Source organism: Amblyomma americanum, chromosome 1, assembly GCF_052857255.1.
Source record: "Amblyomma americanum isolate KBUSLIRL-KWMA chromosome 1, ASM5285725v1, whole genome shotgun sequence".
NCBI lineage: Eukaryota > Metazoa > Arthropoda > Arachnida > Ixodida > Ixodidae > Amblyomma > Amblyomma americanum.
The window spans coordinates 262,254,044-262,271,976 of NC_135497.1; the positions used below are offsets into that span (position 1 = coordinate 262,254,044).

Here is a 17,933-nt window from a genome sequence, read left to right on the forward strand (position 1 = left end):
GTCTTCATGAGTTGAAGAACTTATGCAAATCTGCAGACTTTATGCAGACATTTTTTTTTCAATGAGAACCTAACAGCAGTAAAAGAAAACTGTTTCGCCTTGCAGGAAAAGAGGAAAGGAAAAGGATTATAAGTGTTTGTAGCAAAGACGGAAGTGTTTTCGCAAAGAAAGACTATTGTGCTTTCTTGATTAGGGCCGCTGCGGTGGCTGAGCGGTTATGGCGCTCGGCTGCTGGCCCGAAAGACGCGGGTGCGATCCCGACCGCGGCGGTCGAATTTCGATGGAGGCGATATTCTAGAGGCCCGCGCACTGTGCGATGTCAGCGCATGTTAAAGAACCCCAGGTGGTCGAAATTTCCGGAGCCCTTCACTACGGTGTCCCTCATAGCCTGAGTCGCTTTGGGACGTTAAACCCCCATAAAATAAAACCTTCCTTGATTCGTGTGAACCACGTGAATGATCTAGTGCCCTTAACGTAACTGCTGATAGCGCCGTATCTTTCGCTGTCAAGGTATGTTTGTAGTGATACATCATGGCTTTGTGCGAAAATTTCGTTTACTTTCAAAATCGTGATTTTTCCTTTCCATCAGCATTTACTACAGTTCGTGTTCACCCCATCTACTGAACACAACTTGGTGTTTGTTTTGCCAATAGACATGAAAAACTTCATTTCGCTGTTCTAGCTGTGATGTAAGCGACCATTTACCTATTTTTTTTTTATCTTGGACAGCCGTGCTTCTCGCCGCGTACTTCAACCGACGTTTCAATCAAGAAAAATTAACGAAGCAACAATAGATATATTTAAATCTGTGATTATGTACACTGACTGGTCTGAGGTCATGAATGATAGTGAGGCAGCCCCTTCTATCTCTCGCTTTTACGGGATAATGGTCGAACTGTATTATCGCGCTTTTCCGCTTCGCACTTGGAAAAAGCATGAAAAGGCAAGAAATCCTTGGATATATTCGGAAGTTTACAGTAGCATGCAAAACGAAAAGTTATACGAGGAGCTTCTAAAAACAAAGGATGCTGAAAATTTTAAGGAATGGAAAAACTTTCGAAATAAAGTTTACTCTAAGATAAGAAAGGCTAAAGAGAACTATTATTTGCACAAGTTTGTCATTATTAACGATAAACACATATTTTGGAAAGCCTACAGAGAGGTTAGCGGTACATGTAGCATCGATATCTTACCGAAAGAATTGACTATTGACGAAGTAGCCCTTACTAAAACTGAGCTGCCGGGTGAGTTTAATAAGTGCTTTTCATCTGACTGACCTGACTGACTGACTGACTGACTGACTGACTGACTGACTGACTGACTGACTGACTGACTGACTGACTGACTGACCTGACTGACCTGACTGACCTGACTGACTGACTGACTGACTGACTGACTGACTGACTGACTGACTGACTGACTGACTGACTGACTGACTGACTGACTGACTGACTGTGTTGGTAGCCGTATGCGGGTATCTTGGCTGCTGAACGTGACGCTGTCATCAGCCACTTTTTTTTTTTTCATCGGCGTCTCTCACCGCTTTTGGTGCTTTATGGTCCGCGGCGCTCATCTGCTCCTCTTTTTCGTGCTCGGAAGCGCGCTAAGCGTCGCTCGCAGCTTTCGCTGTTTGACGTGCAACAGCGCTCGCACGCTCTTTTCGGCCTTAGCGACGCATTCGGCCTCCTTCCCGCTTTCGTGTGCGTCTACATTAAGTGCCTTTGGCGACATAAGCGAGCCTTTGTATCTCTTGGCTCATCCGGCTCAGTTCCACGGCCATGGCTGCAGCACCACTGCCTCCGAGAATTTGGAAGAGCTGGAACGAACGGATGAAGGATGACGATTTCCTCGCTAGCAAGTTCTGTGCATATTAGAACACATAGCGCGAGACGTTGCGGTGATGACAGAAGGCAGTTTGCTGCCAAAAGTAAGTTTTTTATTTTAATAGTGCATGTGCATACATCATTTCATTGTAATATTTACTGTGAATAAAAAAAAAACGCGCCTATCGCCGAGCGGTTGAAGGCGTTGCGATAGGAAGCTGTTCTATTTGCCCCGGCGTTTCCCGCTCGCGTAGGCTGTGTGAGTAAGTTTCTTCTTTCTTTTTTTTTCCTGCTGGATTCCATTGGAATGGAAAGTTTTGGCTTTAGTTCCTGCTTCTTGTTTCGGCGGCGTTTTCGTCGCAATTTCGGGACGATGTTATTTTGCCAAGAACGACAGCTAAAAGCATTTTATGCTTAATATAGCGCACGTTGTGGAATGAAACTGGGACCACTATTGGCGACCGCCTGGAGCGAACAGGTGTATGTATTAGTTTGTATTTTTCAGAATTAATCACGTAAAATAAGTTCAAACCGGTTTTAAACTGCCGGAGCTACGCGAAAGGTTTCAATCAGGCATTTATTGAGCATCAAATGTAACCTAAAAATTAGCGCAGCTTCGAAAAAAGGTACCTTTGTTCTGAGCGTTTCCCTACCCCCGGTTTGTTAGAAAAAGCGCGCAAAATCCAAGCGGGGAATGAAGTTTTGCGTCCCGTGTGCTCAACTGTGGATGCGCGAACTTGGGCACACTATGTCAGCCAGGAATACGAAGACTGCTGTCAGGCGCGGGGCGTTCAGTACACGTGTTCTTGCTTGCTGCGAACGATTTCGCAGCTTGCGCCCATCCACAGAGCTACTTAAAATTGCGCCATATAAAAGTTAAATGGCGTCAAGTAGTCATACCCGCCAATTCTGGATGAGAGGATTTTTGAGCGGGAAAGAGTTTATGATCGCAATCTTTTCACACAGTGTAATATTTCACTATAGCAATAAATATATCCGCAGATCTTCCGTCGGCAGGCCGGCATTTTTTTTTTCCATCGATGGGGGCGATGGAAAAACTCCGCGTCACCTTGTGAGCCCACCGCGGTGCGAATGGACAACCAGTGTCGAGCGAAGGCGACCAGAACCACGGGTATAGTCGCATCTTATTATGAGCGGTAGCTTTTCGGTATCCTTACACAACGTGCGTTGGGCTTCACCGCCGTACTTACGCGCCGATTGTGCAGCACCGAAGACGCGCAGACCCTGCGCAGAGGCGTTTCAGCAAGACCGCGGGCTTTCCCCAGACCTCCGGACGGGCAGTGCCATCCTGTTACTCTCGCATCTGTTGCAGTTCATGCTGGCCGCGACTGTACACACCCTTCCCCACTCCTGAAACAAGAATAGGTTTGGTTTATGGGGGTTTAACGTCCCAAAGCGACTCGGGCTATGAGAGACGCCGTAGTGAAGGGCTCCGGAAATTTCGACCACCTGGGGTTCTTTAACGTGCACTGACATCGCACAGTGCACGGGCCTCTAGAATTTCGCCTCCATCGAAATGCGACCGCCGCGGCCGGGATCGAACCCGCGTCTTTCGGGCCAGCAGCCGAGCGCCATTACCACTCAGCCACCGCGGCGGCTTGAAAGAAGAATATGCAGTGTTCAAAAGCCGTTTTCAAAAACCCTGCAGCTGTAACTATTCCTAGCGCAGAATAGCCATATCAGTTGCATGAAACGTGTCGCAAAGTGACGCCACTCAGCGACACCGAGGCCTATTCCCCAGCATAGATGAGCACTGCAGTTAAATAGCGCTTTAAAAAATGGAGACATTATTAGTTGTGTCAGTACAGCACTGCTCTCGTAGTCGAAAGGGTGCAGGATGCCGCAGCCGAAACACTTTATTTAACTCTAAACAGGCCCGTATCCAAGGGCAGCTCGAGAGCCCCCCCCTCATTCTTCTGAAATAAAGCTCACCACCCTTCCCCAAATGTGTCTCGTTGAGCATTCACCACCATGAACCCCCTCCTTCCCAGCTCCCCCTCGATACAAAAAATGTCTTGCCTTGCCCCCCCCCCCCGAAAAAAAGAAAAATTCTGGGCGCATGCCTGGCTCGAAGTCTTCCGTCTCTCGACTTCCGCACACCCATAATGGGTCTGCTCTACAGCGACTCTACTGCACGAAGAGGCTTAACTAAAAGGTGTTTATTAAGGACGCATTGAATTAACTCAGACGCGCTGGCACAAGAGCTCGGCTAAAAATCCAGTAAGTATTTCACCCTTGAAAAGGCCTTTCGCGTGGCACTAATGACTGCTATTAGTGCAATATATGTCTGATATTTAAAACCATATTTCATAGACAGAAAAGCGTCACCTGAACAAAAAAGACGCGAATTTACGTTTTCACTGTTACACTATTACTTCATGACCACCTCCTTTATAAATAAAGTTGTTACCAACCAACCTCCTTTATCTCCTATATATTTCCTTTCTTATGCGCGCCTATTTCCTTCTTGAGGCTTTCCTTTTCCTTAACGCTCTCCCAAAGTTGAGCAGCATGCTGGCGGATTTTACACTCTTGACAAAAGTCTTTGGCCTCGAGTAAATAGTCTTCGTTCGCTTCCTGTCGCATTTCACCTAAGGAAATCCAAGAAGCAGGATGAATTTGGAGACTGCACACCCCGTGACGGCCAGCTCCGCGACCCTGTTTCTCGTGGACAGACGCTGCACGCTCACCTCATCTGTTGACCTGCGAAACAAACGCGCTCCCAAGTATCCGCAGGTGCTGCTGTGTGAGCACAACCGTGCGCAATTACACAGAAGCTCAGCACTTTATTCAGCGCGTCGACGCGTCGGGTCGCGCGGGTCAAGCGAAGCAAACGAAGAGATAGGCCTCGTAACTTTCCGCCCGCCTTCTGTCGAACCGGCTGCCGCCGCCGCCGCTCAGCTCCGAGCACTTCCTCTGTTTTCTCTGCGGTCAAGTCGCGCCGCTCGGCAAGACTCGGCCGGCGTGCGCGCGGCGGGGGATTTCCCCCCCGGGGAGGCTCGTCCGCGCTGCGACGCACAGCTTGGCGCGCCGCTGAACCTCCCCGAAGCTCCGGCATCGTTTTCTGGACCGCGCCTCGGTTGAGATAAAAAAAAAATAAGGAAGGAAAAGAATTTAAAAAAAAAGTCGTTTGGCGCGCATCTCCAGGGGCCAGAGTTTAACGGGTGAGTGCTCGAGGCGGCGGCGAAGGCGGCCGCACATCCGCAAAGGTCGCCGCGCGACGCCTGACCCCAAAACGGAGCGGCAGCGGCGGTGAACGCCCGCGCGGCACACACATGTTCTGCCGCGCACACGCGCTCTCCTCAACACACCTCCCCCCCCCCCCCCCCCCGCCCCCAATGTAAAGAAAAAGAAAATAAAGAAACACGGCTGTACTTGTAAACACGGAAAAGCGAATATCCTAAGAGGGTGGGGGAGGTAATAATTGTGCCGCCACTTTTAGACGCGCAGCGGGGAGGAGAAAGGTCACGGTGGCTTCCGTAGTTGACTTGACAGTCGCGGAAAACAGCAAAAAGCATCACTCGCCAGAAGCCGACCGCGCTACTTGCGACAACCATGAAGCCGGCGGTTCAAGGTGATGAGTGCGTGGTTTTGCCAGTGCCGGCGTGAAGAGCTGGAGTTGCAAAAAGTGAAGTTTACTGCGCGAACGCGGAAATAAATGTCGCTGTATAATGTTAAGACGCGTTATAATGTGCACGAGGCGAAAATGAACGCCGGGGCTATATAAGCAGACCCCCTAGGACCATCCATCTTTTCAAGTTTGATCGATGTAAAACATTAGTGAGCTTGCAGAAGAAATATCTAGCTATACATGAGTGTCTTGATAGCTTGGGAAGCATAACGGGTATAGGTTATCGCAAGCCTGGCTTCGACCTTGGATAGAGAGAAGGATGCGCTATTCTGACAGATGATGGCAGGTGACGGCCACGTTTCATCACTATGACCCACATGGTAGCCTGTGCAGCAGTTATCACAGACAACCAACATAGATGACAGTTCTAGACCACGGTGCCATAAAGAACAACACTATCCATCGCATGTCACAAATATACCATCCTTCATGGGCACCACACTTGCGCGGATGGGAATGAGATATGGAGTTTCATGACAGCATCCAACAGTATAGCGCTCCGGAACATTCTTTATTGCGTATTGTTTTGCTTCTATTCAACATTGCTCTCATGCTACTATAGTCTGGCTATGAATTTCAAATGAGGAATTTCGCACCTGTGGCTATGAAGTCGCTCTATGGACCACACACTATAGTGCCGCTCTATAGAAAAAAACCCTGTAGCTCCAAGAAGCCTCATTCCTTCTCCAGAGGTAACCATTCGCAATAAATTGAGCTGGAAATCGCTCCGCATAAATTGTATTATGCGCAATCAAACAGATCGGGGCGCAAGATAGCCTTTTTTGAGATGTTTATCACAGGTCGCCTCATTAATATACGGTGACCAAAGAAATTGCGGAAGCCAACACACCAGGCCGCGATATTCGTATTTGGAGCTTGAACCACCCCACGTACGCAAGGGCAAGCAATCTTCTTCCATACTACTGTTGCCTCTGTCGGCGCACTGTACCGAAATTTGGAAACCTGTTACAACCCGCCGCGGTGGCTCAGTGGTTAGGGCGCTCGACTACTGATCCGGAGTTCCCGGGTTCGAACCCGACCGCGGCGGCTGCGTTTTTATGGAGGAAAAACGCTAAGGCGCCCGTGTGCTCTGCGATGTCAGTGCACGTTAAAGATCCCCAGGTGGTCGAAATTATTCCGGAGCCCTCCACTACGGCACCTCATTCTTCCTTTCTTCTTTCACTCCCTCCCTTATCCCTTCCCTAACGGCGCGGTTCAGGTGTCCAACGATATATGAGACAGATACTGCGCCATTTCCTTTCCCCAAAAAGCCAATTATTATTATTATTCTTATTATTATTATTATTATTATTATTATTATTATTATTATTATTATTATTATTATTATTATTATGAAACCTATTATAATGGAGATCGCACACTCAACGCGTCACGGCTATGTAATACCCTCGAAGGGGGGCCTTTAAGGGTATGGTGAATAAATAAATAAATAAACAAACAAATAAATAACTATTGTACTTTGTGACGATAAATAAGGAGGTCTGCGTCGGCGAGCTTGCAGACGGAACTTTCTTCAAGTTATGGCTGTGGGCAGAACACATAAGGGCATATTACCACGAAGGAACTAACCAAGCACCGATGTTCCAGCCTGTGCAGCGCATATTCCACCAGTGCCTATTTCCCGCTCTGTATACAGGAGGATATCTTATTGTTAGATATACAGAACAGTGTGGATGCAGGGATCTACTACGCCACTTGTGATTTATTCCAACGCTCCACAACTGTCTAACTGAATCATTTGCGCGTCTGTACAACGGTTTAAAATTTGACCTATCCATCTGTAGGGTGTTAAAAAAATAGGCTTTCTGGATTTATAAAAAAAGCATAAAAAGTAGTTTCGTTTAGGTTTGCTGTATTGGGGTTTAAGGTCCCAAAGCGACTTAGGCTATGAGGGACGCCGTAGTGAAGGACCCCGGAAATTTCGGCCACCTGGGGTTCTTTAACGTGCACTGACATCGCACAGTACACGGGCCTCTAGAATTTCGCCTCCATCGAAATTCGACCGCCGCGGCCGGGATCGAACCCGCGTCTTTCGGGCCAGCAGCCGAGCGCCATAACCAATGAGCCACCGCGGCGGCTACCGCGTGAGAAGTAGCGCAAGGAAGCTGCTTTTTGCGCGTAGATAACGCCACCACACGGACGCAATGGGTGTAACTGTCGCCGTCAATCTCATAATTGCCTGCAATCAATTAACAAAGTTTTAATCACTGCAATTCTGTGCCCGTTTGTGGCATAAGCTTAAAGATGTCCTGTTCCTAGACTTCGTGGAATTCTCGTAGCACGACCATGCACCGAGATATGCGCCTGCACGTTTCTAACTCAATCCGAATAATAATGCATGCAGCACGGTAACGAGCGGCGCGAACCCCCCCCCCCCCCCCTTCTTATCAAGCAGCGGCTGCGTGTGGCGTTGCTAGCCGAAAGTGAACGGGGAACAGCTACCAGCTTCGCCTGTTGCTCTACGCTGTTGGCGGACGAAAAGCCGCACGCAACAGCTGCGTCACACTGGGGACGAGCTTAGCGCCTATCCTTGCGGTTCACGTAATTACATCGACTGATGGTTTACGCTTTATGGGGGTTTAACGTCCCAAAGCGACTCAGGCTATGAGGGACGCCGTAGTGAAGGGCTCCGGATAATGTCGACCACCTGAGGTTCTTAACGTGCACTGACACCGCACAGTATTACATCAACTGAGTTGAAAATCTGAAGGTGGATACTGCTGCGGAATGAAAGAGACCAGGGAGTCTATAGTACAGAAATGTGCGCTCTATAAATTCGGCGACTAAAACTTTCATGAACTGATTTTAGTTAGTAAGGTGACTGAAAACGACGATTACCCTCTCGCTTTGTGGCCGCCTGGTCTCATAGCCTACGAGCAAAAACAGCTCTCGTGTACTATTCATTGTTTTCTTTTAATCGTGAAAGCTTAGTCTGGACGCCCTGTATATGACACTGGCCAACAGCATCCCCCGTCCCCGCACGTGGTTGCTTCTGCATAGCCAGTGACTTATTTAACTTATGAGGTCCCACGGCTGGCTGCCAAGAACGCCGTATACATTTTTTAGTACATGCACGCGTGAGTGCAACGCGCGCGTGCACACGCACGCAGGGACTTGCGCTACTTGCTTGCAGTTGTTGCAGTGACTAATCATAGATGCCGAGCTCAGGTGGGCATCTCCCCCCCCCCCCTCCCCCTCTGAACCATCGCCAGGTAATCGCTGTTTGTTCACGGTAAGAGCCAGAGCGACACTCGGTATTATCATTTTGTTTGTGACGCGAGATGCGACCAGATTTATCTCGAATGACCGCAGCCAGGCGCAACTTCTTCCGCATTGTTGTAGTTACTTCTGATCTCAGAGGCTCCCCGCCAGGTTGAAATTGAGCGCGGTTACGTATACAGCGGAAGCTACGAGCCCGAGACGCCAGCTTCCACATGCACGCTGTTCGTGCGCACGAACGAGCCAAAGTCATAGACCCATGAACTAGCAGCAGCGCTCGTGGCTTCCACTGCATAGCTACAGAAAGCTGTCCCATAGTATATCGCCGCCGCCGATTGTTCGTTTGTGTGTGTGTATGTGGGCGCAAGCCAGCCCAATAAAGAGTTTCTTTTGGAAGCCTTATGGTGTATTCCTGACCACCGGACTGCGGTCACCACTACGTGACACTATCATTGGCTCAAGTGCTTGAAACCAACGTCTTCTGCTGAAATGCACTGTGACAGAATAACTAAAATATAAGGAAGCCAACTCCATATCAATGGAACAACAGCCCATCCGCAACTTCATAAAGCATGTGATCCACAACCTGGCAGCAATCCGATATGTTCAAGTCTATGCAGAATCACTTGCGGTCCTTCAACGGCTCAACGTTATTCGTGAGGCAAATGAAATACGAGAGACAACCCACACCTTCAGCTCTCTTCGAGGCTGGTTGGACGCAAGGCCACGCAGTGAAGCTATAGTTCCTTTCAAAACTCGTCGTGAGCGCTCGAGATTTGCCTGCTCGGCCCGCCTTACATTTGTGGCCTTGGCCTCCCGCATACGTGCAGCGTTCCGGGCACGACGCTCCGCTTCGGCTGCCATTAGTAACCCTCCCGAAATGCGAATGACCTGCCGTCGCCAGCTGGCGGTGTTATCATCACTGCAGCCACCACTGCAGTGCGGGAACTCACGCAACGCTGCTTTAACAGGCAGCGCAGGCGAATCTCGCCACCTCTCGGGAAAACCCGTGCGCAGCAACCACTGTCTCCGCGCCACCACGTGCCCTCTCGCCTCGACACCTTACAGTCCCACCTCCCCAGTCGTACCTTTATTCTTCCCACCTTCCCTTCTTGGAAAGGGAAGGAAAGGAGGGCATACGAACGGGACGACACTTGGCTAAGGCAGCTCGCTAGGTAAAAACTTTTGCTCTAAACAAGCACTGCAGCAGCAACGCTTGAGCTGTATTTCGGCGTTGCGTAGCGATTCTTTTACATCATTGGTTCACGTTACGAGGGACACCATGTGTGTCTTTAGCGGTTAATGAATACTAATTTCCCGTATCAATCTGTATAGTCTACAAAAAAAAAAAGATGGAAAAGCCAAAAGGCTCGGCTGGCGTGCTAGAAAAAACGGGCTCGCAGGGCCTTTGTGCCGCTATAATGAACGCAGTAAGAGCGCGCTTATGCGCCGCAGCACGCGCCCGTGGAATGCACCGCCAGGCTGCCGCCTCGCGAATGACTCAGTGTAAGTAGAGGAGGAGAAGGGAAAAAGAGTGCACGGCGTCTGAGGAGCAGTCTGGCATGCACTGAGGCACTTTCGTCTGGGAAAGATAAGCGCCCGTGTGCGCGGATAGCAATGCTCTAGAAAATCAGACCACGATAAGCGAAGGCGCACTATGCGGCCGCGACGCTCACTGACGCACTTCGCGAAGTCTTGGTGCGCGTTGCCCAATACGGTGCGTCTCGATCGGAGGCAGCAGCCAAGATCCAGACTGCGCTCGGAAGAGGTAGGTGCGATCCCGCGCCGAAGAGCGGCTGGCGGCGGCAGCGTATCGGCGCCACGTCCCGCGTCAAGGTGACTGCGTGTGCACGAGTTTATGCAGAAGCAGTGTGCACACACGGAGCCGGCTTGCGCGGCGCTCGACTTTGGGCCGCGCTTGTTCATGCATGCGGGGAACGCCCGGCAGGGCCTGCAATGTGCGCATACTTCGTCGCACGGATTCCAGCAATGTAGACGAAAGGCGGAGACACGGTCATGTCGGGACTCGCGAGGCAAAGACGCGCGGAGGGAGATAACAGCGCAGACTACTACATCAACAATGGTGCATCGGGTCGCAGCACGCATCTGGGTGCAACATGTCTACGAAGGTTTCATTCGCTGCGCGCAGGTGAAATCGCTTAATTCTTTCCTTCCTGGGTGCTGTGGCACATTATAGCTAGCTTCTTTGCCTTTTCGTCTTGGGAGCGAACTGGAAAAATTCTGTGGCGGAGAACGCGTTGCGAAATATCTGCGGTGCGACCTGAATTAAAGACTGGCGCGTTCGCGTTTTCCACCTTTCGCAATTAGATTGAATGCACCGTCTTCACTCATATTAATAATAATAATAATTGGTTTTTGGTGGAAAGGAATTGGCGCAGTATCTGTCTCATATATCGTTGGACACCTGAACCGCGCCGTAAGGGAAGGGATAAAGGAGGGAGTGAAAGAAGAGAGGAACAAATAGGTCCGTAGTGGAGGGCTCCGGAATAATTTCGACCACCTGGGGATCTTTAACGTGCACTGACATCGCACAGCACACGGGCGCCTTAGCGTTTTTCCTCCATAAAAACGCAGCAGCCGCGGTCGGGTTCGAACCCGGGTCACTCATATTCCCTGCTTTCTTTTTCTCGCCCTTTGCTACTTTCCACTACTGGAGGAAAACTAGCCTGCTCATAGGGGTTACATATTACATGCCGTGGCACTAACGTGCAGGCGGCTATGCGCGCAGTGCCATGGTGTTTACATGGACGGCCTCCGCTTCCACCGGTGGCTCAGTAGTTTCGGCATTGTGCTGTCGAGGGTGAGTTCGTTAATTGCTTTCCTATTTGTGGCGGCTAAGTTTCGTTGCAGGCGAAATGCAAAAAACTTCGGCATGCTGAAATTCTGGCAATCGTCACAGAATCCCGTGGTGGTTGATGTCAGGAGCCGTCTGCAACGGTGTGCGCCACAGTCCGGCGTAACTTTGAAAGTGAAAGTACGTTAACTATATTAATTTGACGTCTCGCTTGAAGGCGCACAGCTCACGGCTGTGATTGCAAAGCTACCTGACAAAACCAAGGAATAAAAAATAAAGACGCAAGCAAACCGTTCACTCTTTGCTCACAAATGACGTTTTAATAGTGAATACATACATGCATGCGATGTGGAGACCACGTAACTTTCTTCTCATGCGCCCAGACTACGCCCTTAGCCTCGGTTTACTGCATCAGTCGCTTTATTTAGTTTACTCATTACTGACTCTTGAAAGAATGCAAAGCCCTGGAATTCCGCACGCGTCCCAAAGCCTCCTCGGGTGCGACCGACCAACTGCCCATTCCCACTTCATGCTGGGCGGCTGTAGTCACAAGCGTAGCGAAAGGTATAGCATGCGAGGCCGCGACAAACGCCCACCAGCGGTCGTACTCGCGGTCTGCCAGCGACAGCCGAGCCAGTGCCCTAGAAGGGGGACGAGAGGCCGCCTGTCCTGCCCGGAGCCCGCCTAGCGCCTGCAGCGGTGGACACTCAATCTCAGTCGAAGGCCGACGGAAGTCGCGACCGGCCGGAACATGTTCTGCACCGAGGCGACATCGCGAAAAGCCCGCGGGTAAGCGTACTGCGCCGAACGAGCTCAGCAGATTGGAATGCGACAAAAGCCTTTCACAACGTTCCTGGTCGCTTTCCACGAGCCGGCACAACGAAAGGTGGAAGGAAATCAGACTGCCTGTAATTCAAGTGCAAAGCACAGCCACGCAGATGATACATATCTGCGTAGTCTGCATATCGGCAAAGTTGGTCCGCGGGACACTTAACAGCAGCACGCGCCAGCCATAAACCGCTGCTCTCGGCAGGCTCGGCAATATAGGCCACGACGGTTTTCAACGCACAAAGACGGAATTCTTGGGCAAATATTTTTTTTTTGTAGTGGGCACATACCTTCGTACCCTTGAGTAAAGGGAAAGGCAGACGAAGGTAAGACAGGGATGTTATTCAGACCGGGGTCCAGTCTTATTACCACGCACCTGGGGAAATAGGGACAAAGGATGGAGTTGAACAGTGCCATGGTGAAGAGCGCACATAAAGATCTTTGGATCACAGGCGGCCTCTAAGGCTGACTGACTTAGGGCATGCCCTATTAGTCCAGTGGCTTTCTGGGCCATTGACCGATCAGGACAAAAAATTGCTGATGGCGTAGCTTTGTTAGGCCAGGATATACGTAGCGAAAGCTTCTGCATCGGAAGAGTGCATTCATTAGATGCCTCTTTATTCGCGGCCAAAGCTTGATTCGTTGTGGCGGAGTGGTAGCGTCTCCGCCGCACACGCGAAAGGCCGTGGTTCGACTCCGAGCCTCGGCACAGGTTTTTTTTAATTATTCAGTTAGTGTGCGGGAGGTTTCAGTGGCTCCTATAGAAGCCGCCACCGAATACGCTGGTTAGCGGCTAAGCACATGCTCGGTTAAGGCACGTTTATACTCCGGCGTAACGCGCGCGCTGCACGGCGGCGTCACGTCGGCCAAAGCGAGACCCTCTATACTCCACCTGCACTTGACCGCCGACGCATTCGGCGGCTTCGGCGCACTCTGACCGCACTGGCGGAGACTTGGAGCACGTCTCTATTTCGCGCCGAGTGCGCCAGCCGCCGCCGGCCCGGCCAGACCGGTTCGGCTCCGCGGCGAGGCGCGCGTTGTGACGTCATGTGCCTCCTCAGAGCACCGCCACGGCGAAATCGCAAGTTCGCGGCCAGTGAAGCTTTCGCTTTGAAATACCGACCCCATGATTTTCGCTGCAGTAAAAGGTCGGGTCTCCAGCCAATTTAAACCAGCCCGCAGTATTCAACGGTAAACTTCGAAGTGAGAACGGGAGCATAGGAGATTTTCAATACTTTCCTCAAATCCACAATGGCCACACACTGCAGTATCCGACATCCCAATCATGTACGCCTAGACAACCATAACGGCGACCGATATCTAGATGCATGTAAAATATAAGGGCTTAAGATCAAATGTTCACCTACTGAAACCAGTTCTTTCAGCGCAGACGTATCATTCCGGTGGCATGCAGTGAGAACATGGCGAAGACCAGACCAGGACTGTGCAAGGGGTAGGAACTCGGGCGCGTTTCGGTTTCAACTACTTCAGCGCACCTCGTGACTGAGGGAGACCGGATATGTAAAGAAAATAACAAATCGTCGTCATGCACGCAGCGCGGCAGGCTGCGGCGATGGCCGACTCGTCTGAGGCACGGGGAAACGGTGCTGGTGTGTTATCGCCGGCAGTGGTTCGAATCCTGCTCAGGGATGAAGTTTTTTTTCAGCTGGAAACCGTTGCCATTACAACGATACGACGCTCCAGTGGGCTTTCCTCCGACCACTAGGGGAGGAATTGGCGCTGACGTCTAGACTGGCTGGACAATGGTATATATGGAAGTCTCCTACCCCTGACTGTACTGCACATGGATTTTGTGTTGCAGCGAATATCGCTTGAGACGCATGCACTCACGGTGAGTTCGCAATGTATTTAAGGTGGGGCGGCCAAATTAAAGGGGGAAAAATACTTTGAAAATACGCTTGTAGTAAAGTATCCGGCTTTCGCAACGTCAAAAAAAAAATCAAGGATGACTCAAATGAGACGCTCTGATGACATGTGCCCAACAAACGTTGTTTGACGGCGAACTGAATACCCTTTAGCTGCCCCGACAACGAAAGTCCGAGATTACGAACTACTCGCAACAACAAAATATTGTAATGTTCCCGGAGAGTGATTTCACCCCGCGACACTCCGGATCATCAGACTGTAATCCCGTACGTACAAACATTTCAGTAGAAGCTTAAGGAGATACAATGGAATTCCAATAATACGTTTCTTTTTAATTTATAAATACTGCCAAACTGAATCGGGATCATTTTATTCACGCCAGGCCTTCGTTTGATTTCATCAAGGGTTAGTTTGCCCCAAACTCTTTTGCAAAGCGGTTCAAGAAAGACAATCAAGGATCGACTTCCCGTTTCCGTTCCACCGTGCGATATGAAAATTACCCTAGCGACGAACCACGTCGCCCACGGCTATCCCGGGGAAAGTTTTACAAGGAAGGACATTATAGCCTGCCGGCAGCAATGAGCGATAATGTCAGCGACAAGTGACTCGTTCCCGTTCTTCCACGGGCTGGCAGTGAGCGAGAGCGCCTAGCCTTGAGCAGGTCTCCCCGCCACTGTCAGCAGCTCGCGCAGTGCCGTAACACGCCTTCCCTTTCGCACTACACACCTTCGCAAAGCCCGCGGTGCTCCGAGGAACGCGAACCTGCGCAGCCTGTCTAAGCGCGGGTGCCCAGAAAAAAGTGCAGGGGACAAACACGATGCGAACAGTCTCATTTGAAGCTGGGCTTTTGAATGCAGCTATCGAGAGACTATAGCAGCGTTCACCACGATGACGGCGGCGGTGACGATTCAGCCACGCTACCCACTTTGGACGTCTGCGTTTTTATGGAGGAAAAACGGTAAGGCGCCCGTGTGCTGTGCGGTGTCAGTGCACGTTAAAGATCCCCAGGTGGTCGAAATTATTCCGGAGCCCTCCACTACGGCACCTAATTCTTCCTTTCCTCTTTCACTCCCTCCCTTATCCCTTCCCATACGGCGCGGTTCAGGTGTCCACCGATATGTGAGACAGATACTGCGCCATTTCCTTTCCCCCAAAACCAATTATTATTATTATTATTATTATTATTATTATTATTATTATTATTATTATTATTATTATTATTATTATTATTATTATTATTATGACGCGTCTGCATTGCAGGCATAATATAATTGGTTTTTTGGGGAAAGGAAATGGCGCAGTATCTGTCTCATATATCGTTGGACACCTGAACCGCGCCGTAAGGGAAGGGATAAAGGAGGGAGTGAAAGAAAGGAAGAGAGAGGTGCCGTAATGGAGGGCTCCGGAATAATTTCGACCACCTGGGGATCTTTAACGTGCATTGACATCGCACAGCACACGGGCGCCTTAGCGTTTTTCCTCCATAAAAACGCAGCCGCCGGGGTCGGGTTCGAACCCGGGAACCCGACCGCGGCGGCTGCGGCAGGCATAGCGTGCTCATTTATCTCACTGGAACACCGCGGTTTCAGGGATTGAGAAGCACTGACCATGTCTTAGCCTTGACGTCCTTGTTTGCTGTATTCTTACTTTATATTGCAACGCTTGCATCATGTTTTTATCTGCAGTGCTACTAATAGTGTTGTAAATTATTTTAATTATGTTTGTAATGTTTACCATTGTATGATGGCTTCGTTGAGTGTCGTGTATTTCATATGTCAAATTATCGCAAAAGTTGCTACTCTCAATGTCAGCTTGGTGAATACGTACGCATGAGTTTAAAAAAGTCAGAGACCCCCTCAAGCTGGTTATTTCTCCAGCTTTTGGGCAGCGCTCCAGAATTCTTCCTAGATGTCGATTAAAAGAAAGTGACCACCTAACTGACCGTCGAGAGGCACGAACGACGTCTTGAAGCGCTGAGAAAGCAGATCAGGCGTTTACCAAGTCAGAACTTGAACTGCTCACCCTCAGTTAGCAAGGAGAGCCCGCTACGCGACCGAGAACCCCATCGCATACGACCTGTATGACGCTGAGAGCGATTATTGACACCGCGGCACGCAAGAGGGCATACATTCAAGCAGAGGGGCAAGGGCAGCGTTGCGTTGCACTGGCCCCCCTGCTCGCAACCTCCCCTTCATCCGTCCCCTATTTCTTGTGCGCCCTGAGGTTGCATCAGAGAAAAGGTAGACAAGGCCACACTTAGTCCAAGTTTTTTCGCGTCCCACTGGTACGTACGAAAACGCGTGTTTTGTGTTGGCAAATTTTAATACGCGCAGCTGGATGTACGCACGTGACTTGGTGTTTGCAGCGGAACCGGTTCTGAAATTTTCAGAAGGGACTACCAGCACATGACTTTTGTCGCGGTCCAGAAAAGTGCATGATAAGCGCTATGAAACTGTTTTGTCCCGTATGTTCTGTTTTAGAAGGTTTCAAGGATGAGTTATACGGATGAGCTCTCGAAATCGCTTGCGCTATCAGTCCTCAGCTAAGGTGTTAGGTCTCGCGCGAGTTCCCTTCCTCGGGATGTATTCCCCATCCTTGTTTTATCTAAATATAGCGCGGACGTAAGCTCACAACTATCATGCCGCCATCGCCACCAATGCTTAGCAGGCGAAAGTTCCAATTTGGGAAAATGATAATTTCAAATAAACGATACTTAATTAGGAGGGGTGACAGAAAAACGTCACTCTTATTCCAACATGATATGCTACTGGGCTTGTTGAATAATACTATTCGCAGCTCACAGAACAGCAAAACAGCAGCGAAAAAGACCAGCAGAAACGACATGACACGGCACTTCTATCCGCTACTATGGCCTCTTGAAGCAACCCAATAACAGTGTGCCGCTACGTACTGAGCGTCTCACATGCTTCTCAGAATCGCGCGCAGACTAGCAGCTGAGGATTATTTTTTTTTTTTTCGAAACCGCGGCGACCACGGTAGCGATCGAAGAACGAGATGCTGCCCAGAGGCCGGCGCCTGCAGGCGGACTCACCTTGGCCGAGGCGGCCCCGACGAGCAGCACGAGCGGAAGCGTGGGACCCACGAGGCGCAGCGTCATCTTTGGCGGCGACGTGACAGGGAGCGCAGGGTTGGACGCGGCGGCGCTCCGCAGAGGACGGCGGCGCGCGTCAGCAGGCTACTCCGGAGACGGCTGCAACTGGGCCGGGTGGCCGCGGCACTCCAGGGCGACCCGCGCGCTGCTGCATGCTCCTCCTCGGCCGGCGGCTTCCGACGCTCTGGCTGGTGAACGGCACGCGCCACAGCTGCCGCCGCCACTCCCTCGCCGCCCGTCGGCTACCGCGTCCTCTCCACCGACGACGGCTCCCTTCCCACGGAGTTTCGCAACAAGAACAACAGGGGAGGAGGAAAACGATCAACAGCGAATCTACCCGATTGTGTCGAAACGCACGAGTCGGGATTACCGTTCCCTGCCCGACAGACAACAGTTCGTCGCTTCCTCCTTGTTTACTCCTGAAATGAGCCACCTGTTTCCTTCCTTTCAAACTTCGTGCGGGTGAGTGTGTCAGTAAATGCGTCCGAGTAATCCACGCTGTATTTAACTGGAAGAAAACGAGAACCTACCGAACGAAAGTGTCCTCACAGCTAGACCCCACGAACCCCTGAAGCT

At 50.6% G+C, this 17,933-nt stretch overlaps 1 protein-coding gene across 1 annotated transcript in view; it reads right to left on the minus strand.

Moving 5' to 3' along the window:
• The window catches only part of LOC144115017 (uncharacterized), a 71,419-nt gene extending 53,867 nt beyond the window's left edge, over nt 1–17,552 (minus strand). The window contains exon 1 of the mRNA XM_077649133.1: nt 17,298–17,552. Coding sequence (XP_077505259.1) covers nt 17,298–17,363 — 66 coding nt within the window. The 5' untranslated portion in view covers nt 17,364–17,552. The remainder of the gene's footprint in view (nt 1–17,297) is intronic.
• Between the last annotated feature and the right edge of the window lie 381 nt (nt 17,553–17,933).